The sequence below is a fragment of the Aedes aegypti genome, chromosome 3, assembly GCF_002204515.2.
Source record: "Aedes aegypti strain LVP_AGWG chromosome 3, AaegL5.0 Primary Assembly, whole genome shotgun sequence".
Taxonomy (NCBI): domain Eukaryota; kingdom Metazoa; phylum Arthropoda; class Insecta; order Diptera; family Culicidae; genus Aedes; species Aedes aegypti.
In genome coordinates, this window is record NC_035109.1 from 283,748,096 (window position 1) to 283,765,523 (window position 17,428).

At 41.0% G+C, this 17,428-nt stretch overlaps 1 protein-coding gene across 6 annotated transcripts in view; it reads left to right on the forward strand.

The window, feature by feature from the left end:
* The window catches only part of LOC110678958 (protein gooseberry-neuro), a 163,078-nt gene that overhangs the window by 80,269 nt on the left and 65,381 nt on the right, over positions 1–17,428 (forward strand). For all 6 annotated transcript variants that reach the window (XM_021852684.1, XM_021852686.1, XM_021852687.1 and 3 more), the window contains one exon: positions 13,698–13,818. In XM_021852684.1, the coding sequence (XP_021708376.1) occupies positions 13,698–13,818 (121 nt within the window). The remainder of the gene's footprint in view (positions 1–13,697; positions 13,819–17,428) is intronic.

Sequence of the window (17,428 nt, forward strand, 5' to 3'; positions counted from 1 at the left end):
CCACCAGGCCGATTTTTGTTGCTTCACGTTTCAGGCGGGTGTAGAGGTCTGCCACCGTTCCAAATGTTCTGCCGACAATATCCATATCATCCGCGAAGCAAACAAATTGGCTAGATCTTGTGAAAATCGTACCTCGGTTATTGAACCCGGCTCTCCGCATGACACCTTCTAGCGCGATGTTGAACAGCAGGCACGAAAGTCCATCACCCTGTCGAAGTCCCCGGCGGGATTCGAACGAACTGGAATGTTCGCCCGAAATCTTCACGCTATTCTGCACACCGTCCATCGTTGCTCTTATTAGTCTTGTGAGCTTCCCGGGAAAGCTGTACTCGTCCATGATTTTCCATAGCTCTTCGCGGTCGATGCTATCATAAGCCGCTTTGAAATCGATGAACAGGTGATGCGTTGGGACTTGGTATTCACGGCATTTCTGGAGGATTTGCCGTACAGTGAAGATTTGGTCCGTTGTCGAGCGGCCGTTGATGAAACCAGCTTGATAACTTCCCACAAACTCATTTGTTATTGGTGATAGACGACGGAAGATAATCTGGGATAGCACTTTGTAGGCGGCATTCAGGATAGTGATCGCACGATAGTTTTCACATTCCAGTTTGTCACCCTTCTTGTAGATGGGGCATATGACCCCTTGCTTCCACTCCTCCGGCAGCTGTTCGGTTTCCCAGATTCTGACAATCAGCCGGTGCAGACAGGCGGCCAACCTCTCCGGGCCCATTTTGATGAGTTCAGCTCCAATACCATCTTTACCAGCGGCCTTATTATTCTTGAGCTGGCTGATGGCATCCTTAACTTCCCTCAATGTGGGGGCAGGTTGGTTTCCTTCATCCGCCGTGCTGACGTAGTCACTTCCTCCGCTGTCGTGACCCTCGTCGCCTGTGTTCTCCGTGCCATTCAGGTGTTCATCGTAGTGCTGCTTCCACCTTTCAATCACCTCACGTCCGTCCGTCAAGATGCTTCCGTCCTTATCCCTACACATTTCGGCTCGCGGCACGAAGCCTTTTCGGGATGCGTTGAGCTTCTCGTAGAACTTTCGCGTTTCTTGAGAACGATGCAGCTGTTCCATTTCTTCACATTCCGCTTCTTCCAGGCGGCGCTTTTTGTCCTGGAATAGGCGGGTTTGCTGCTTCCGTTTTCTTTTATATCGCTCCACGTTTTGTCGCGTTCCTTGCTGCAGCATTGCAGCCCGCGCTGTATCCTTCTCCTCCAAAACCTGCCTGCATTCTTCGTCGAACCAATCGTTACATGTCCTCCTTTCCACGTACCCGACGATGCTCTCGGCTGCGTTGTTGATGGCTGCTTTTATGTTGCTCCAGCAGTCCTCAAGAGGGGCTTCGTCAAGCTCACCCTCTTCCGGCAACGCTACCTCGAGATGCTGCGCGTATGCGGCAGCGACGTTCGGTTGGGCCAGTCGCGCTAGGTTATACCGAGGCGGGCGTCGATACCGTACATTGTTAATGACGGATAGTTTTTGGCGCAGTTTCACCATCATCAGGTAGTGGTCGGAGTCAATGTTAGCGCCACGATAGGTTCTGACGTCGGTAATATCGGAGAAGTGCCGTCCATCGATCAAAACGTGGTCGATTTGTGATTCCGTCTGCAGTGGTGATCTCCAGGTGTATCGATACGGGAGGCTGTGCTGGAAGTAGGTGCTGCGAATGGCCATATTCTTGGAGGCGGCAAAATCTATCAGTCGTAGGCCGTTCTCGTTCGTCAGCCGGTGGGCGCTGAACTTTCCAATCGTCGGTCTGAACTCCTCCTCCTGGCCAACCTGAGCGTTGAAGTCTCCTATGATGATCTTGACGTCGTGGCTTGGGCAGCGGTCGTACTCGCGTTCGAGCTGCGCGTAAAATGCGTCCTTGTCATCCTTGTCCGTCGTCCCATACACTCGCACAAAGTAAATCGAATGAATTCGTAGCAGCTGTCGAATTAACATTTGTTATCATAAATTAAGTCGCATAAGATCACATATTTAGTGTGATTCGGCAAATTTGTACATTTTTGTAATGTATAATATGTTGTAGAACATTTCATGTTCATAAATTGCACATTGAGAATAGAAATGGTCAAAAATCTAATATTAATGGTAAAATAGGTTATATTTAAAAAAAATACAGTGGAAACGTAGTCAAAAATATTAAGTATGTTCAGCAAATTTGTTGAAAATAAAAAGAACTAAAACTTTGCTGAAGTACTGACGGTCCAAAAATTTGTTTTACAGAAAAATATTGACGTTGGATAACGTCTTACGGCAACATACTGGGGTACAATTTCGAAAAACGAAAAATCGCTCGCGTCACGAAAAGTGGTTAGATTTTAACTGGTAATAACTTACTAACGCCCGCATAAATTTTCAAGATTCTTGCACCAATCGATTGCAAATCTTTCTACGAATCTACTCAAATAATGAAAACTATTGATTTTCATGACTAAACTATTGAAAAATTGATAAATATCGAGGCATGTCTTATTTTTCATAGAAAAGCACATTTTTCTTGCTGTTATAAGGTTTTGACGTTTTGAAGTTTACATGTGCCGTAATTTAGGGTGAAATTGATCATTTTTCATGGATTTTCTTGTCTGTTTTCAATCATGTTGAATATGCCAAACAACTGAGTACAAGTACGACGGTCAGCCTCTTTGGCTCATGTACCAAAATTTTATAACAAATGTGGTTTTAGTGCTATAAATCATCCCTTAAATAGAAAATCGGGGAATCCCATTTCGGGGTGAAATTGAACACTTGTCAATGCGATTATTGTTATTTTTGAAACGACTCTACATAATGAATATGAGCTCCCTGAATTCGAATATGCTTGCAAAATGCTTAATAATGCAATATGTAAAGAAATAATGAATAGTTAATTTCAAGAATTGTGATAAAAACGCCTAGATGCAGGCAATTTCTTAAGGAAAAACCTGATATTTAACAGAAATTTAATTATTTCAACCGTATGAGCTAATTGGTACCAGTTTAGAAGATGAAATCAGGCTCGGGGATATATTTTAAGCATCCTTACAAACTTTACTTACTTTGAATAATTCCGTTGTCGTCGTCGCTACCTACATGCAAATGCATGCTAGAGCGATCAGAGTATCAATTTATCAAACAAAGAGCTAAAACTAATCAGCAACAGCTAACTAGGAAACTAATCAACCAAAATTATAATTGATAAATAAATAAATTAATTAATCAATTAATAGTTATACATGAAGTGTCTCTGGTTGTAACTCTTTTACATCGAATGACCCGTTTTGTTTGAAATTGTGCTGCAATTCAATTTAGGCGCGTTCTCCACGGATACGACGAGTCAGTTGGATTTCCTTCGGTATGATGCTGACACGCTTGGCGTGGATCGCGCACAGGTTGGTAATCTTAAACAAACCGATCAGATAGGCCATTCGCTTCCTGCAGGACCATGACGGCCGAGCTCTGGAATCGCAGATTTGTCTCTACATTTCCCCGGATACCACTACGAAGCAGAAAAAGTTCTTCATGGTGCGGAACTTCTTCGAGTATCAAAAGGAACTTTAACATCGATTTGAGCAAAGAGGAGAACATGGAGCTCGCGGACTTCATGGAGAAGTACCTCAACCTCAAACTGGATTCGTAAACTACTAAAGCAACAAATCTTAGTGGATCATGCGTGTACCTAACGTTCGACCGGAATATTTGTTTGGGAAGCAAGAGTTACCGCTCATGCTTATTCTTCCATCGACCGAGTCTATCGGTGTTGAAGTGTTAACCGAACCAAATTTACACCACAGATTTTCTGTGCTAACACACAATGTCCACAATAGGTCAGAATTGATATGCAACAAATAATATGAAAATTGATTGGATTTTTATCAGTAGAAATCTTTCATAAGTTTGTGCCGGTCTCAAGCCAGAAAATAGATGAAGCTTACGTTATCCAACGTCAACTTGGCGGTTGTATCTCGGAAACAACCTCTTACTTTTTTTTTTGATCGGTCTAATTTAAAAACCTTTTTTTATTATTACTCGGGATGCTAATTCAAAACAATGTCACGAAGACACCTATGGGCTAAAACGCCTCTAATAGGTTTTGACCGTCAATTTGTTTCGTCCCACTGTGCAGCGGGGCTTTCTTGGTTAGAACACAATTGCCTTCCAACCAGTGAATCCGACCTGTTAGTTGGAACGACTGACTGCTGCTGATCATGCTCCACACTTACGCATCTGGAGAGCAAATGTCACGAGACGCAAATACACGTGCACATTCATTCAATATATGGAGACTTCAATGCGACGGTGCTCAGACGCCAAAGTCACTCTTGACATTCGACTGCTTTTTAGTTTGATTTTTCCAACCAGCGAACATCCAACCATTGAGTCATTCCATGTGGCGGGGCCCCAACGAGATCCTGATTCTTTTTTACATAGAATACGAGTATGATCTTTCAAAACACAAAATTTAAACAATGAGCGTTGTTTTCTTAATGCCTACTTTCCCATATGCAACAGTGGCTCATTGGCACTTGAGAAAACCCCATAATTTTTTTTTAAATTTTGTAGTAAAATCACAGTTTCGTTATTTTTCGATAAAATCCGTGCATATTTTGATTTTGTATCGATTTTTTCAAAACACTCTTAGTTTTGTTTCACTGGAAATTCAACATATCTTTTCGTTTCGTATAGACAACCCAAAATGCATATCGCATACCTCTTTCTGTGAGAAGGCATTGAAACGCACAGCCTGAAGGAAAAGGTGCCAAAGAAGCCGGCACTCATCGAGTGGCTACGGAATCAAAAGTTCTTTTTTTCATTTTTTTTTCTTGTTCCGGCAGGCACACGTTCTGGACGGAGGAATATTTCTGATCCATCTCGGGGACGAGGTATTGCAAGAGTGGTGTGCTTGCGGATGACCAAAGCCAAGGCAAATATAATCTCAAAATTGATCTTGATTCGACTTTTGATATTAAAGTTACAGGCATGTTATGCAGATTTTGCTTTCTTCGGTGGTTTTACTTTTTGTTCCCGCAGCCCGTTGTCGATCGTGGGTCGTGAAAAGCGTTGAGTTAGATCCTTGGGGGCGAAACGGTTTTGGTGCCCGTTTGCGGCATGCGTATAGACACGAATGAGCATTGGCCGGCATGAATATTACACAAAGGTTTGGGTGGCGGAACGATCACAACATCACGCGGTGGCTATGGTAGTGAACTGAAGCTGTTGGGATCCACGATTTCTCTTGTTTCAGTAGTTTAGAGCATATGAGGCTACTCAAAATTATGTTTTCTTTTTTTTTTTTCGAACAAATCTCGCATAACTTGTGATCTTGCCCTAAAAGCCATTGGTAACCGAGTGTGTAGCTTATTGTTACCGAGCAAACGAATGGATTTACACGTTATTCAACAATGTTACGATGAAGAGAAGATCCTCCTATATCTCCCAGCGGTGATAGTTTTCATCCTGGTCCAATCATTTGCTTAGAAACATGGAGCTACACATTCGGTTTACCAATGGCTTATAAGGTGAGATCACAAGTTATGTGAGAAATGTTCCCGATACCATCCAACACGTTAAGAACTATCGATCACTTTTGCCCAGCAAAACCGTTAAGTAATTTCAATTGTTTAATTTGTTATGTGTTTTATGTTTCATGAGCATCCATAAAATTACAAACTCTCGTGCCATGCGTCGTGCATGCTGGCTCGTTAAGGTGAAACAGCTTGGAATCCAATTACAATAATGGCCCAAGGTGAACATCTCGCAATAGAATAAATGAACGACAGCTCAATTTCAAATTTGACCTTATGCACTGGCAGAAAGTTTAAAATTAGAACCATTGTGCCAACCATTGTGCCAACCATTGTGCCAACCATTGTGCCATATTTGGATTCCAAAATGTTTCATCTCTTAATAACGCAATCGTCTGTTGTCTAGTGACATCCAAACTTTACTCGTGGAATAACATAAGCATATCATATTTTTGCTCTCGTAAGATCTGACCAATATCTGCGAGCTATTTACTTGATCTGCAGTGCAAGCTTTAAATTTTGCTATGGTTCAGAAGTTCTAGGAAGAAAATTTTAATTTTATCTTCAGATCTTTGATCTGTTATATAATTTAAGTCAATATCACGTTTTGATTGTCAAAACTTCGCTTCTACTCAGGCTAGGATACTTTCAAACGAGTTATCGTACCCTGGGTACTTGCGCTAATTGTAGGCTTTAGTTTTGCTAATCAAACCATCTGGGGCAGCATAGATATCAATTTGAAAGGCACCAGTCTGGTGGTCTTGGATTACTTAATATAGGCAATCGACCAACCTCTATGTTAGCTACTAAAGAAGATGTATTATGGCCAACAACAAGCCACCGGGCTGCATCATCACCGGTGGACGAACATGCCTCATGTTGAGGCCACAAACACTAATTACAGCATTATAGGAGAACATTCGGTAACTTTACATCAAATAGAAATAGATTTGAAACAAAAAGATTTCATTGAAATCTTCCAAACTTTCCATCAAAACTCTAATATATGAACTAGCAACACGGCCGAGTTAGCAACAAACTGCCCTGTTGCAATCCAACTCAACGAAGTGGAGCACACTATATCTATACAAAGATCATAAAAATCGAATGTACATCAGGGTTTTTTTCACTATGAATTAGTATTTGATCCATATTTTCAAAGTTTGAAGATTCCAAAATATTCTATCGGTGAAATTTTGATTTTTCTTCTTTTGAGCTATTTTTTATGCTAAAATCTTTGGAAATACAATGTTTTTAGCCATTTTCTGTCCATATAAAATGATGGAAAAATTTTCCCTCATAGAATCACTTGAAACCTTTTAATTATGTAAATATAGGAAAAATAATTTCCTGGTTCAGACATAAGGCGTGGAGGCACTCTAGGAAGGATTTTGGTTGAAATCCGTAGAAAAAAAAAAAACAGGAGAAACATCAAATTTTTGGATAATATATTTGAAAGAATGTCTGTAGGGCTCGATGGTATCCATAGCTCTACGCGGTCGATACTATCGTATGCCGCCTTGAAATCGATGAACAAATGGTGCGTAGGGACCTGGTACTCACAGCATTCCTGGAAAATTTGCAGCACGGAAAAGATCTGGTCCGTTGTCGAGCGGCTGTCGATGAAACCTGCTTGATAACTTCCCACGAACTCCTTTGCTATAGGCGATAGACGATGGAAGAGAATCTGGGATAGCACTTTGTAGGCGGCGTTTAGGATGGTGATTGCACGATAATTTTCACACTCCAGTTAAAAAAAAAAATACACGGACACCATCTTCCGCCATTTAGCTGCACAGACTGTTACTTAACACTAGACAACGGACAAGCATGCTCCAGTGGCACAGCCGATAAACTTTCCTGACGAAAAGTTTCTATGGCTGAAGCGAGAATTGAACCCACACCCCATGACACAATGCGCTTAAATGCCTAACGACACTAACCGCACGGCCATGAAGCCCACAAGTTTGTCGCCCTTTTTGTAGATAGGGCATATAAAGCCTTGCTTCCACTCCTACGGTAGTTGTTCCGTTTCCCAGATTCTGACTATCAGCCGATGCAGACAAGCGGCCAACCTGTCCGGGCCCATCTTGATGAGTTCGGCTTCGATGCTATCCTTGCCAGCGGCCTTGTTGTTCTTGAGCTGTTGAATGGCATCCTTAACTTCCCCCATCGTGGGAGCTGGTTGGTTTCCGCTGTTCGCTGTGCTGACGTAGCCATCGCCTTCGTTGTCCTGACCTTCTGTGCCTGTGTTCTCTGCGCCATTCAGGTGTTCATCGTAGTGCTGCTTCCACCTTTCGATCGCCTCGCGTCCGTCCATCAAGATGCTCCCATCCTTATTCCGGCACATCTCAGCTCGCGGCACGAAGCCTTTGCGGGATGTGTTGAGCTTCTGATAGAACTTCCGCGTTTCTTGAGAACGGTACAGCAACCCCATCTCTTGGCATTCCACCTCTTCCAGACGGCGCTTTTTGTCCCGGAATAGGCGGGTTTGCTGTTTCCGCTTCAGTCTGTATCGTTCCACGTTTTGCCACGTACCATGCTGCAGCATTGCAGCCCGCGCTGCATTCTTCTCCTCTAAAACCTCCTGGCACTCCTCGTCGAACCAATCGTTTCTTGAGCTTCGTTCCACATATCCGACAATGCTTTCGGCAGCATCGTTAATGGCTGCATTGACTGTCCTCCAGCAGACCTCAAGAGGGGCCCTATCGAGCTCGCTCTCATCCGGCAACGCTGCGCGTACGCATTGGCAACATCCGGTTGTTTCAGCCGCTCGAGATTGTACCGGGGCGGGCGTCGGTACCGTACATCATTGATTACGGATAGTTTTGGGCGCAGTTTCACCATCACCAGGTAGTGGTCGGAGTCAATGTTAGCGCCACGATAGGTTCTGACTTTGGTTATGTCGGAAAAGTGCCGTCCATCGATCCAAACGTGGTCGATTTGCGATTCTGTCTGCTGAGGTGATCTCCAGGTGTACCGATACGGGAGGCTGTGCTGGAAATAGGTGCTACGAATGGCCATGTTCTTGGAGGCGGCAAAATCTATCAGTCGTAGGCCGTTCTCGTTCGTTAGCCGGTGGGCGCTGAACTTTCCAATCGTCCAATGAACTCCTCCTCCTGGCCAACCTGAACGTTCAAATCTCCTATGATGATCTTGACGTCGTGGCTTGGGCAGCGGTCGTACTCGCGTTCGAGCTGCGCGTAAAATGCGTCCTTGATATCATCAGTGCTTCTGGAGTGTGGGCTATGCACATTGATTATGCTGAAGTTAAAGAATTGGCCTTTGATTCTTAATGCACATTCGTTCATTGATCGGCCACCACCCGATCACGCGCCTTTGTATATCACCCATCACTATGAAAGCTGTTCCCAGCTCACGTGTGTTGCCGCAGCTCTGGTAGATGGTATGATTACCTCAAGACGTTCGCACCAATGCTCTTGTCCAGCACACCTCCTGCAGCGCTACGATGTCGAAACCGCAAGTCTTCAGTACATCGGAGAGTATGCGAGTACTTTCAACGAAGTTGATAGATTTGCAGTTCCACGTTTCCAATATTGAGTTTCCAATCGCTAGTCCTTTTTCATCGCTGTGGTCTTTGCCGATTGTTCCGGTCCGTATTCTCTCGTTGACATTCCTGTGCTGATGTGTTTTTACGGTTGGCTTGCAGGGCCTGACAACAAACCTCTAGATTTCCGGAGGACCATTCCCCCTAAATGTTCGGAGGGCCATAGTGCGCAGTTTAGCTTAGAGTCCTTCCCTGGCACTCGGACGATGATCAGCCGCCCCTGACATGGGGAACAGACGCTGTTGTGAGCCGCTCCTAACATGGAGTACAGACGCTCAAGGTTTGCAGAAGCAAACCCCCCCTTCCCTGTCAGCATACGACCAAAGTTCCCACCGGGGGTTGGTTACCCGATTCTATTTTATTCCTGCAGGTACGCGAGGTACCAATGGTATGCCATGCCCAGCCATTTACCGCGCCTACATAAATCATAAACCATGTTTATTATAAAAATTGAAAAAAAAAAGGGAGCTAAAAACAGTTATGTTTTATTGAGTTACGTTACATCGAGGTATGATTGTGCAAGGTTGGTATCAACCACGTGCAAAAGTTTGGATTCACTCCCTCAAAACATATAAAAGTGTTTTGTGCATATCTCTGTTGTTAAACGTCCAATTGAAACTCTCTATGGTGCATTCGAAAGACAATGAGTTCATTTTAATTCGTATTTATTTTGACATGAACAATTTTTGACATTTGCTAACTAAATTTTTACTTAAAGTAGTGACATTTAAAAAACACACACAAACGCTTTAAAATCATGGTCATTTTTTCTCAGCATTGGATCGAACAAAATTTTAAATTAATATACCATTTGACCCGTTATCTCATATTCTTTAAAGAGCACATGCTGAAAAATAGCTGTGATTTTATGGTTTTCGCAGTCTAGGCAAATCAAAATGGAAAATTTTGTTTTGCCCGACGTTTTGGCACTTTGTATTTGGTCTTTATCAAGCTTTACCCTTGGTAAAGGCCAAATGCAAAGTGCCGAAGCGTCGGGCAAAGCAAAACTTTCCGTTTGGATTTCCCTAGACTGCGAGAGCCATATAATCATAGTTGAAATCCTTCCAGTCGAGTATCCCAGATCAACACTAAAAATAACACTATTTAATATTAATATAATAGTCATTCAAGCCATCGTATGAATGTTTGGGTTAATCCCTTAGTGTGGTGTATTGTACAAAAGTTTGGGTTCACTTGTACTTACTTAAAAAACGGAAATCTTGTAAAATCTCATACTTACCAATTGTATGCCCCATTATTTATATTTAAATATGCCGTAGACTGTTGAAATTGGTCGAAAAACGGCAGAGATAAAAAAAATATATGCATGCGTCATAGGTGAACCCAAACTTTTGCACGGGAGTGTATCCGGTCTACTGTGCGGCAATTTTAAATGCAGTATCAATTCCTCCCCCTTCCACTCATTGGTTTGCATTTTGACATGGCAGGCGCCATTGTTGCCTTAAAAACTAGAGGATCACCAGCACTTATACATTGAGGACGCCTATTAGTCCCAAGCAATCATCTAATTAGTTCCTTGTGTAAGTACAGCTGATCTGGCGATACTGGAGAAGCAACCACTGGCGAGCTCATGCTCAAGCTCAAAAGTACGTTGTGTCTAGATTGTTACGCACAACAAATTCTATGTGCACTATGAATGCACTTGCCTCGCTGTAACTTATTTAAAAATCTTTGTATTGCGCAAATTATACGTAGTGTAATTGCTCATATAAAGCATCAACATTGAAATTTAAATTTAAGTCGATCTGAAGCAACTTGTACTAAAATTCATTCAGGCGTCTCACAAAAACCCTTTTAAAATCAACCATTCTAGCCACCTCCAACTGACGAAATTCCAACTGCACAACATAGGGAATCCAAACACAAAAAAAACTCATGTTTGCGCACCGCTTCGTTTCGGCAGAGGTGTTAAAGCGGTATAATTTTCTCAAACATCATAAAACTGTTTCTCCTATCATCATTATAGTTTTTGATAGGAAGCCAACGGGCGGCAACCGAAGGGGCGTTCATCGTCCGAAAGCTTCCTCGTCATTCCCATTTTTTCGTTGTCTACAGTCAAGCACTATGAACACTCGATTACTACCGGACTCTGTTATATCCACCTTTATCTATGGTTTCATTCTTAAGCTTGAAGCAGAAAAAACATAGGCGGAAACCTGACTCTAGCGCTAGCCTATGACCAGCAGCAGGTTTCAGTGGACGTGAGTGCCCGACCAAATTCATGTAACAAGAGTATAACATATTTCTATCAACAGCATTTAAAAACAGAAACAGAAGTTGGTATAATTTTCTTATCAAGATGGCTTTTTTCTTTATAATATCCGAAATCATGAATTTGCTCAGATCATAATAGAGTTTGTTACTTATTTGTTTTATGTAGTGCACACTCTGTTATAATCCTGTTTCCTCCATTTGGTCGGGTGTGGCGGCAGTGCGACGAGGGCGGTGTAAAATCATAATTGCCACGGTAAACAGGTCGGTAAACACGCACGAAAGAGGCGCAACTGAAAGGTGAGAAAATTCAATTAGAAGCTGTGAAAGGGTTCACACTTTTTCGGTTGTTGGCGGTCACGAAAGAAGTTCCAAATCGTTGTCTTTCGGGGTGGTTTGGAATTTTCTTCGGGTCGATTCAAATTTCCTTGCTTCTAATGAGATCCAAACAAAGAACACAAAGAATCCACCCACCTGAAGAAGAGATTCGGTTGTTGCCTATATTTGACCGTTGTTAATGCTACCGAAAGAAATCGATTTGCTCGCCGGTGACGTGGAGTGTGTACAAATTTAAATAGAAAAAGCTCTATTAAGCCGGGATTTGAAGCTCAAACAAGAGGGCAATTTCATCGTCATTCTACAGCAAATATTCCTCTGTGTCACCACCGAGGGCATGTCCCTTTGGTAGCAACAAACGACGGTAGTCGCAATTAATTCCCTTCTCCCAAAAGCTCCAACCATGATCCTTAATCCCAACGGTAACCAATGTAAAGGATTAGGGTGCAGCTCAGTTTCTCAAAAGTTATCAAAACTAAAGTTTCAGAAAACTATTATCTACTGGTTTTGTTTAATTTATCCCTAATGTATGTGGTCTCTTTGGAGTTCTGTTTGATCTTTCGACCTTGACACTTGCTTTTGCCGGGGCGAGCGACGAGGGCAGGATCAAACATGTCGCGCGTCGGTCTAGTAAGTGAAAAAGTGGCGTGATCGGTGAGTTCGGTTGGAGTAAGTTAAAAAGTGCCGCGATCGGTTCGTTCTTTTTGATCCTTCGACCTTGACGCTTGCTCCTGGGCAGTGCGTCAAGAAAGCCCGAGCAGCCGTCCTTTTTTTTCGGGAGGTGCGCCTATTTTTGAAGCTGAAAGTGGATTGTGGCTGCTCAGTCAAGGATAACGGATCAATTGGTGAGCTCGTTTCATGCTACTGTTTCTAATCTGTAAAATATGTGTGACTGCACATTTAATCGTTACAATGGTGGGATGTAGATGTGATTTTTCAACAAACTATGAATGGTTCGTCACTGTGAGTGTCGACACAAACTCTGATTCATGATTTATTTATGTTTAACATTTTTTTTTCAGAACACCTCTTATATACCTTTATTTTTGTAATTAAAAAACTTTGAATGGTTCGACACTACAAGTGTAGACTTGCGAAAGGTTCACTTTATTCAACAAACTTTGGATGGTTCGCCACTGTAAGTGTCGGCATAAGAATAAGAGTGCTCTATGATGTCCCAACCAATCGAGTTTTTTGTTTCTTTTCAAATAATAACACATGCTTTCGTCCTGACAGCTGTGGGAATTTTACATTTGGGTATTCGTTCAGCAAGCTTTGAATGGTTCGTCACCTCAAGTGTTGGCATAATTTTCCTCTACATAGAAATTGTTCATATCAAATGAAAATATTATATTTACGTATAAGCATGTATATATCTCACAAATCATTGTTTATCATGGTCTAATCGCTTATCAAAGTGAATCCTGTGACCCAACGATCCTTCCCATTAACAAACATCCCTCCCAGTAACCTTTGTGGAGATGCAGAGGCAAACACGGTCTCCAAATAGCAAAGGTTACACACTAACATTCCTTCCCCCAATCCCACCTGACTGCAAGGACGTGGCCGGCGCCGTTATTGACCTTGTTCAAATAGAGGCACTGAATTATGCACATTGAAGAAGATTATGGCCAATCCCAGCCGAACTTCTAGTTGATTCTTTGTGCATTTTCACTGACTTCGGTCAATCACGGAATAGCAACCATTGATATGTGTAGTCAATCTAAGCTAAGCTAAACTAATGTATGTGGTCTCTTTGTTTTGTTTTTGAGCTCTATATGGTCTCTTTTTTCTTCTATCTTTTTTGAATTTTTTTTGCGTTTGCTTCGAAAGAAACACTATATGTTAGTTTTGAATGCATTGGAAAAATAACCCACACCCTAGAGAAGATTGACCGTAATAGCATCCATTCTCTCTAACAACGGTGGACAATCCTCGGTCTCGGAGACAAAAATTGAGCCATACTTGACGTCGTCGTCGTCACAGTCGTTAATTGAACCCCGGTCTGATGAATGTATGTGTGTGTCCTTTTATCGCTCCATTGCAGGAAGGCGTTTCTGACCCACCGAGTGTTTCGTCTATCAGTCGGCTGCTGCGAGGAGGTCCTCCGGATGGACGAAAGGACGACGACGGGCGGAAGGATTACAGCATCCACGGGATTTTGGGAGGTAAGTGCGGTCGACTGTGTCTCTTTTTTTATTTCTATGTTTTTTTTTTTTGGTTTGAATCGAAATTGGCCTAGGTCGTTCGCTTGATGCTTCGTCAAAAGCTTGTGGGCGGAATAGATTAGGGAGCAGAAGGCGCAGAATTAAACGAGATCGTGCCTGTCAAAGCAATCCGAAGATGATTAATTGCCAAGTTGGAGCTAGGTTCAAGCTGTTTTTTATATTTGGCTCATAATTACGAATCGCTCCCATAGACTGACGAAAAGTTTTGCTAATTATCTTTGACCTTGTTATCAACGCTGCACCACGACGAGTTAAAGCCTATCGTTACATCTTTTCTTTTGGAATTTACTTCATTTTGGGTTTGATTGACGGAATAAACATTTTGTTGTGCGGTGATACCAAATCCATTTACAGTGGGATTCCGTTCTTGGCATGCTCCATTTTTGGCACCCCCCGATTTTGGCAACAAAATGGATCATTAATGGAGGCCATTAATCTCCATCAGTATCTCAACTAGAGACCAAGCTCTTTTCTTAGGCATTCATACTAAGTGGCCAGCCCACTTGAGTCTGCCAGTAGGTGATACACTTAAAAACACTTTTAACAGATTTGGAACAGCTTTTTTGAATAAAGCGCAAGCACCGACATAAGAGCAACAGAAAGTTTGTGACACATAGGTATAATCATAAACTTCGTCTCACCTTTTTAGCTCACTGTTATTATTATTATGGAGTTACATCCATTGCGTAAAAACACACCACAGTAATAGATACAAAAACAGAAAAATGTCGTGTACCATAACGTTTAAGAAATTTCATTAAAAAAAATGGGTTATCCTAGGAAATTCTAGAAGTGTCGACATATAATATTATTTCTTAAGAAATCCGCCGGCACCATGACGAACGCGAACACTGTCCTAACTACACTTTATTCTCAATAATATTCCCTCTTTGTTAGAGATTCCGTAAGACGTTAGATTTGTTAAGAGAGGACTCAGAATTCTATACAAGATTTATAATCAAGGATACGGGTCTCAACATAATCAAAATGAGTTTCCTTACTGTACCCTGGAGAATCCTCAGGGGATTCTCGGTTCTAACGGGGCTCCTAAAAAATTTGAGCAGATTCTTGAGGATGTTTGCAGATTTCTAGCTGACACTGTGGGTTTCTTGCGGGATCCTGAGAATGTATAATTGGTTATTGAAGATTATGTGCAAAATCTGATGATTCCTAATAAACTCTTGAGATTTCTAGAGTTTCCTGTAAATGATATGAATAATGTCGATTTCTAGTGGTATTTTGAGTAATACTGGCGAAATCTTGAGGATTTTAAAAAGGTTTCGCAAAAAAGTGCTAATAGTAGCCTGAGAATAATAAACTTTTGAAAATTTTCATCGAAGACTTGAGAATTTTCTCAGCAATATCGCAACGGAATCCCAAATTGTTAATTCCTAGCCAAATCCTTAGCTAGATTCAGAGAATTCTAGGCGAAATCTACGACTTCACAGTAAAATGCTTCAGAGCCCTAGCATTTTCCTGTAGGTTCCTTACGAGCACCTGAAGATTGCTATCAGGCTTTTGAGGTTTCATAGCAGAATCCTGTATTTTTTTCGTGGATTTCATAAGGTAGGTGTAAAACATATATCAAGCTCAATTGAAAATGATTAGAAGCTTGTTTGTGTATTCTACTAAATGACGAATCGCATTCATGAATCATGAGATGTAGTAGTTTATGTTTGTCCTTTTCATCAATCATTCATTTTGAAATGCTTTACTTTATCAGAAACATAAATTAGAGGAGCAATTCTAAATTTACCGGTTTTTTTTCTTCAAATTCTACGCTTAAGCCTAAAAATTAAATTGATTTTAAATATTGATCAAATTAAAAACGCTCATGCCGTAGTGCAATACCCAGCGCTCAGAGGCGCGGCCACGTTCGAAACCATGGGTAGGACAAATGTTCAGATATTGCTTCGGAAATTTCCAAAAAAGCTCATTTAGTGATTATTTCCAAATGAATTTCTTCAAGATGTTTATTGGGATACCTAAAATTCAACCTGAATTTTCCCAAGGAAAACCACAGAAATGGAATTTCTCCAAAGATTGTTTCAGAAATCATCTTAATTCCATCAAAAATTCTTTGAGAAAATTTTTCCATCTTAAGGCTCCTCATCGCTTCAAGGCTCCCGACCAAAACGTCTTCTTAAATTTAATCAATAATTTCTCCAGCAAATTCTAGGCATTTTTACTAGGGATTTCACTAAAGATACCTTCAGCAATTGATCCAGAGATTCCTTCTAAGAATTCTTCAGAGATTTCTCTAGTAGTTTTTTGAGATTTTCTCAAATAAGTCTTAAATAAAAAGAAAATCCGAAATTCTTCCAGGAATGTCTCCAGGGAAATGCCAAGATTTTTTTCTTAAAATAAATCCGTGAGGTATTTCTAAAGAAAATCCTAGAGTAACCTATGATGAAACTAGGGTAAGTTTTAAAGTCACCCTTTTGTGGTAGGTTTAAAAAAAATTCTAGATAATTTACAAAGATAACCAAATCAATCGAATTTCGGGATTGTATTCCGCAGAATTTTTGATTTCTGGGAGGAAACGTGGACGGATTCTTGATGGAAACCGCATGAACATTTGAAGAAAGTCTCGCAGGGCTCCTTGTAAAAAAAAACTCTTAAGCTATTTTTTCAAAACACTCTGGAATAAACCTTTGTGAATTTCCTAGGAAGAAATTTTGTAGAAGTTTTTTGAAGATCTCCATGAGTTGTTACTGGAGAATTTGGTTTAAGGATTAGTGAAAAATATCTGGAGGAAATTCTAGGATAGTTTGGAAAACAAATTTTAAATGAGGAAATTATTGAAAGTAATAGCTTTGAAGGTTTCAAAGATTATTGGAGCGAAATTTGGAGAAATTCTTCTAAGTATCCTTTGAAAAATCGCTGGTAGAATTTAAGGGGGAATATGTGGAAAAATCTTTGCCAGAATTCCTGAAGAGAACCCTGTAGGAGAAAGTATTTCGAATAAAATCACTATGATAATTCCTGAAGCTTTTCCTCGGGGAATCTGAGACGAATTTCTTGAAGAGGCTCTTGACCCCATTATATTCTCTGAAGGTTTATTTGGAGCCTGTACAATTTTGCGTCAGGATCCCATTCAAGCAGAATAAGGGAAAAAAAGATTTTAGAGACCATTTTGACTAAAAAAATAAAAATATAACGTTTTTAGAAACTTGCATTGAATTAGAGACCAAGTCTCTGTAAATAAACCTACTACCAACCATGTCGTTTGCATCATTCATTGAATCAAGTTTTGTTATTATTCATTTTAAAAAATATTTATTTAAATCCTTTTTATGCCAATTTTATAGAACAAATTTGACAAAAATAAGCCAAAAAGCTTGCCTTTACAACCAGTGAGGTAGTTCTAATTTCCTCATATATTTTTAGGTAACAAATGGATGAGCAGCAAACATTCTGTGAAATTCTTTGCACTGAAGTTTTTTTTTTTGTTGAATCGTGGGTAGGACAATCCTTTGACTGTCCTACCCAGGTGTTTTTGTGCGTAGTACATGTCCTACCTGCCCTACCCACTGCCAGCGCTTTTGTT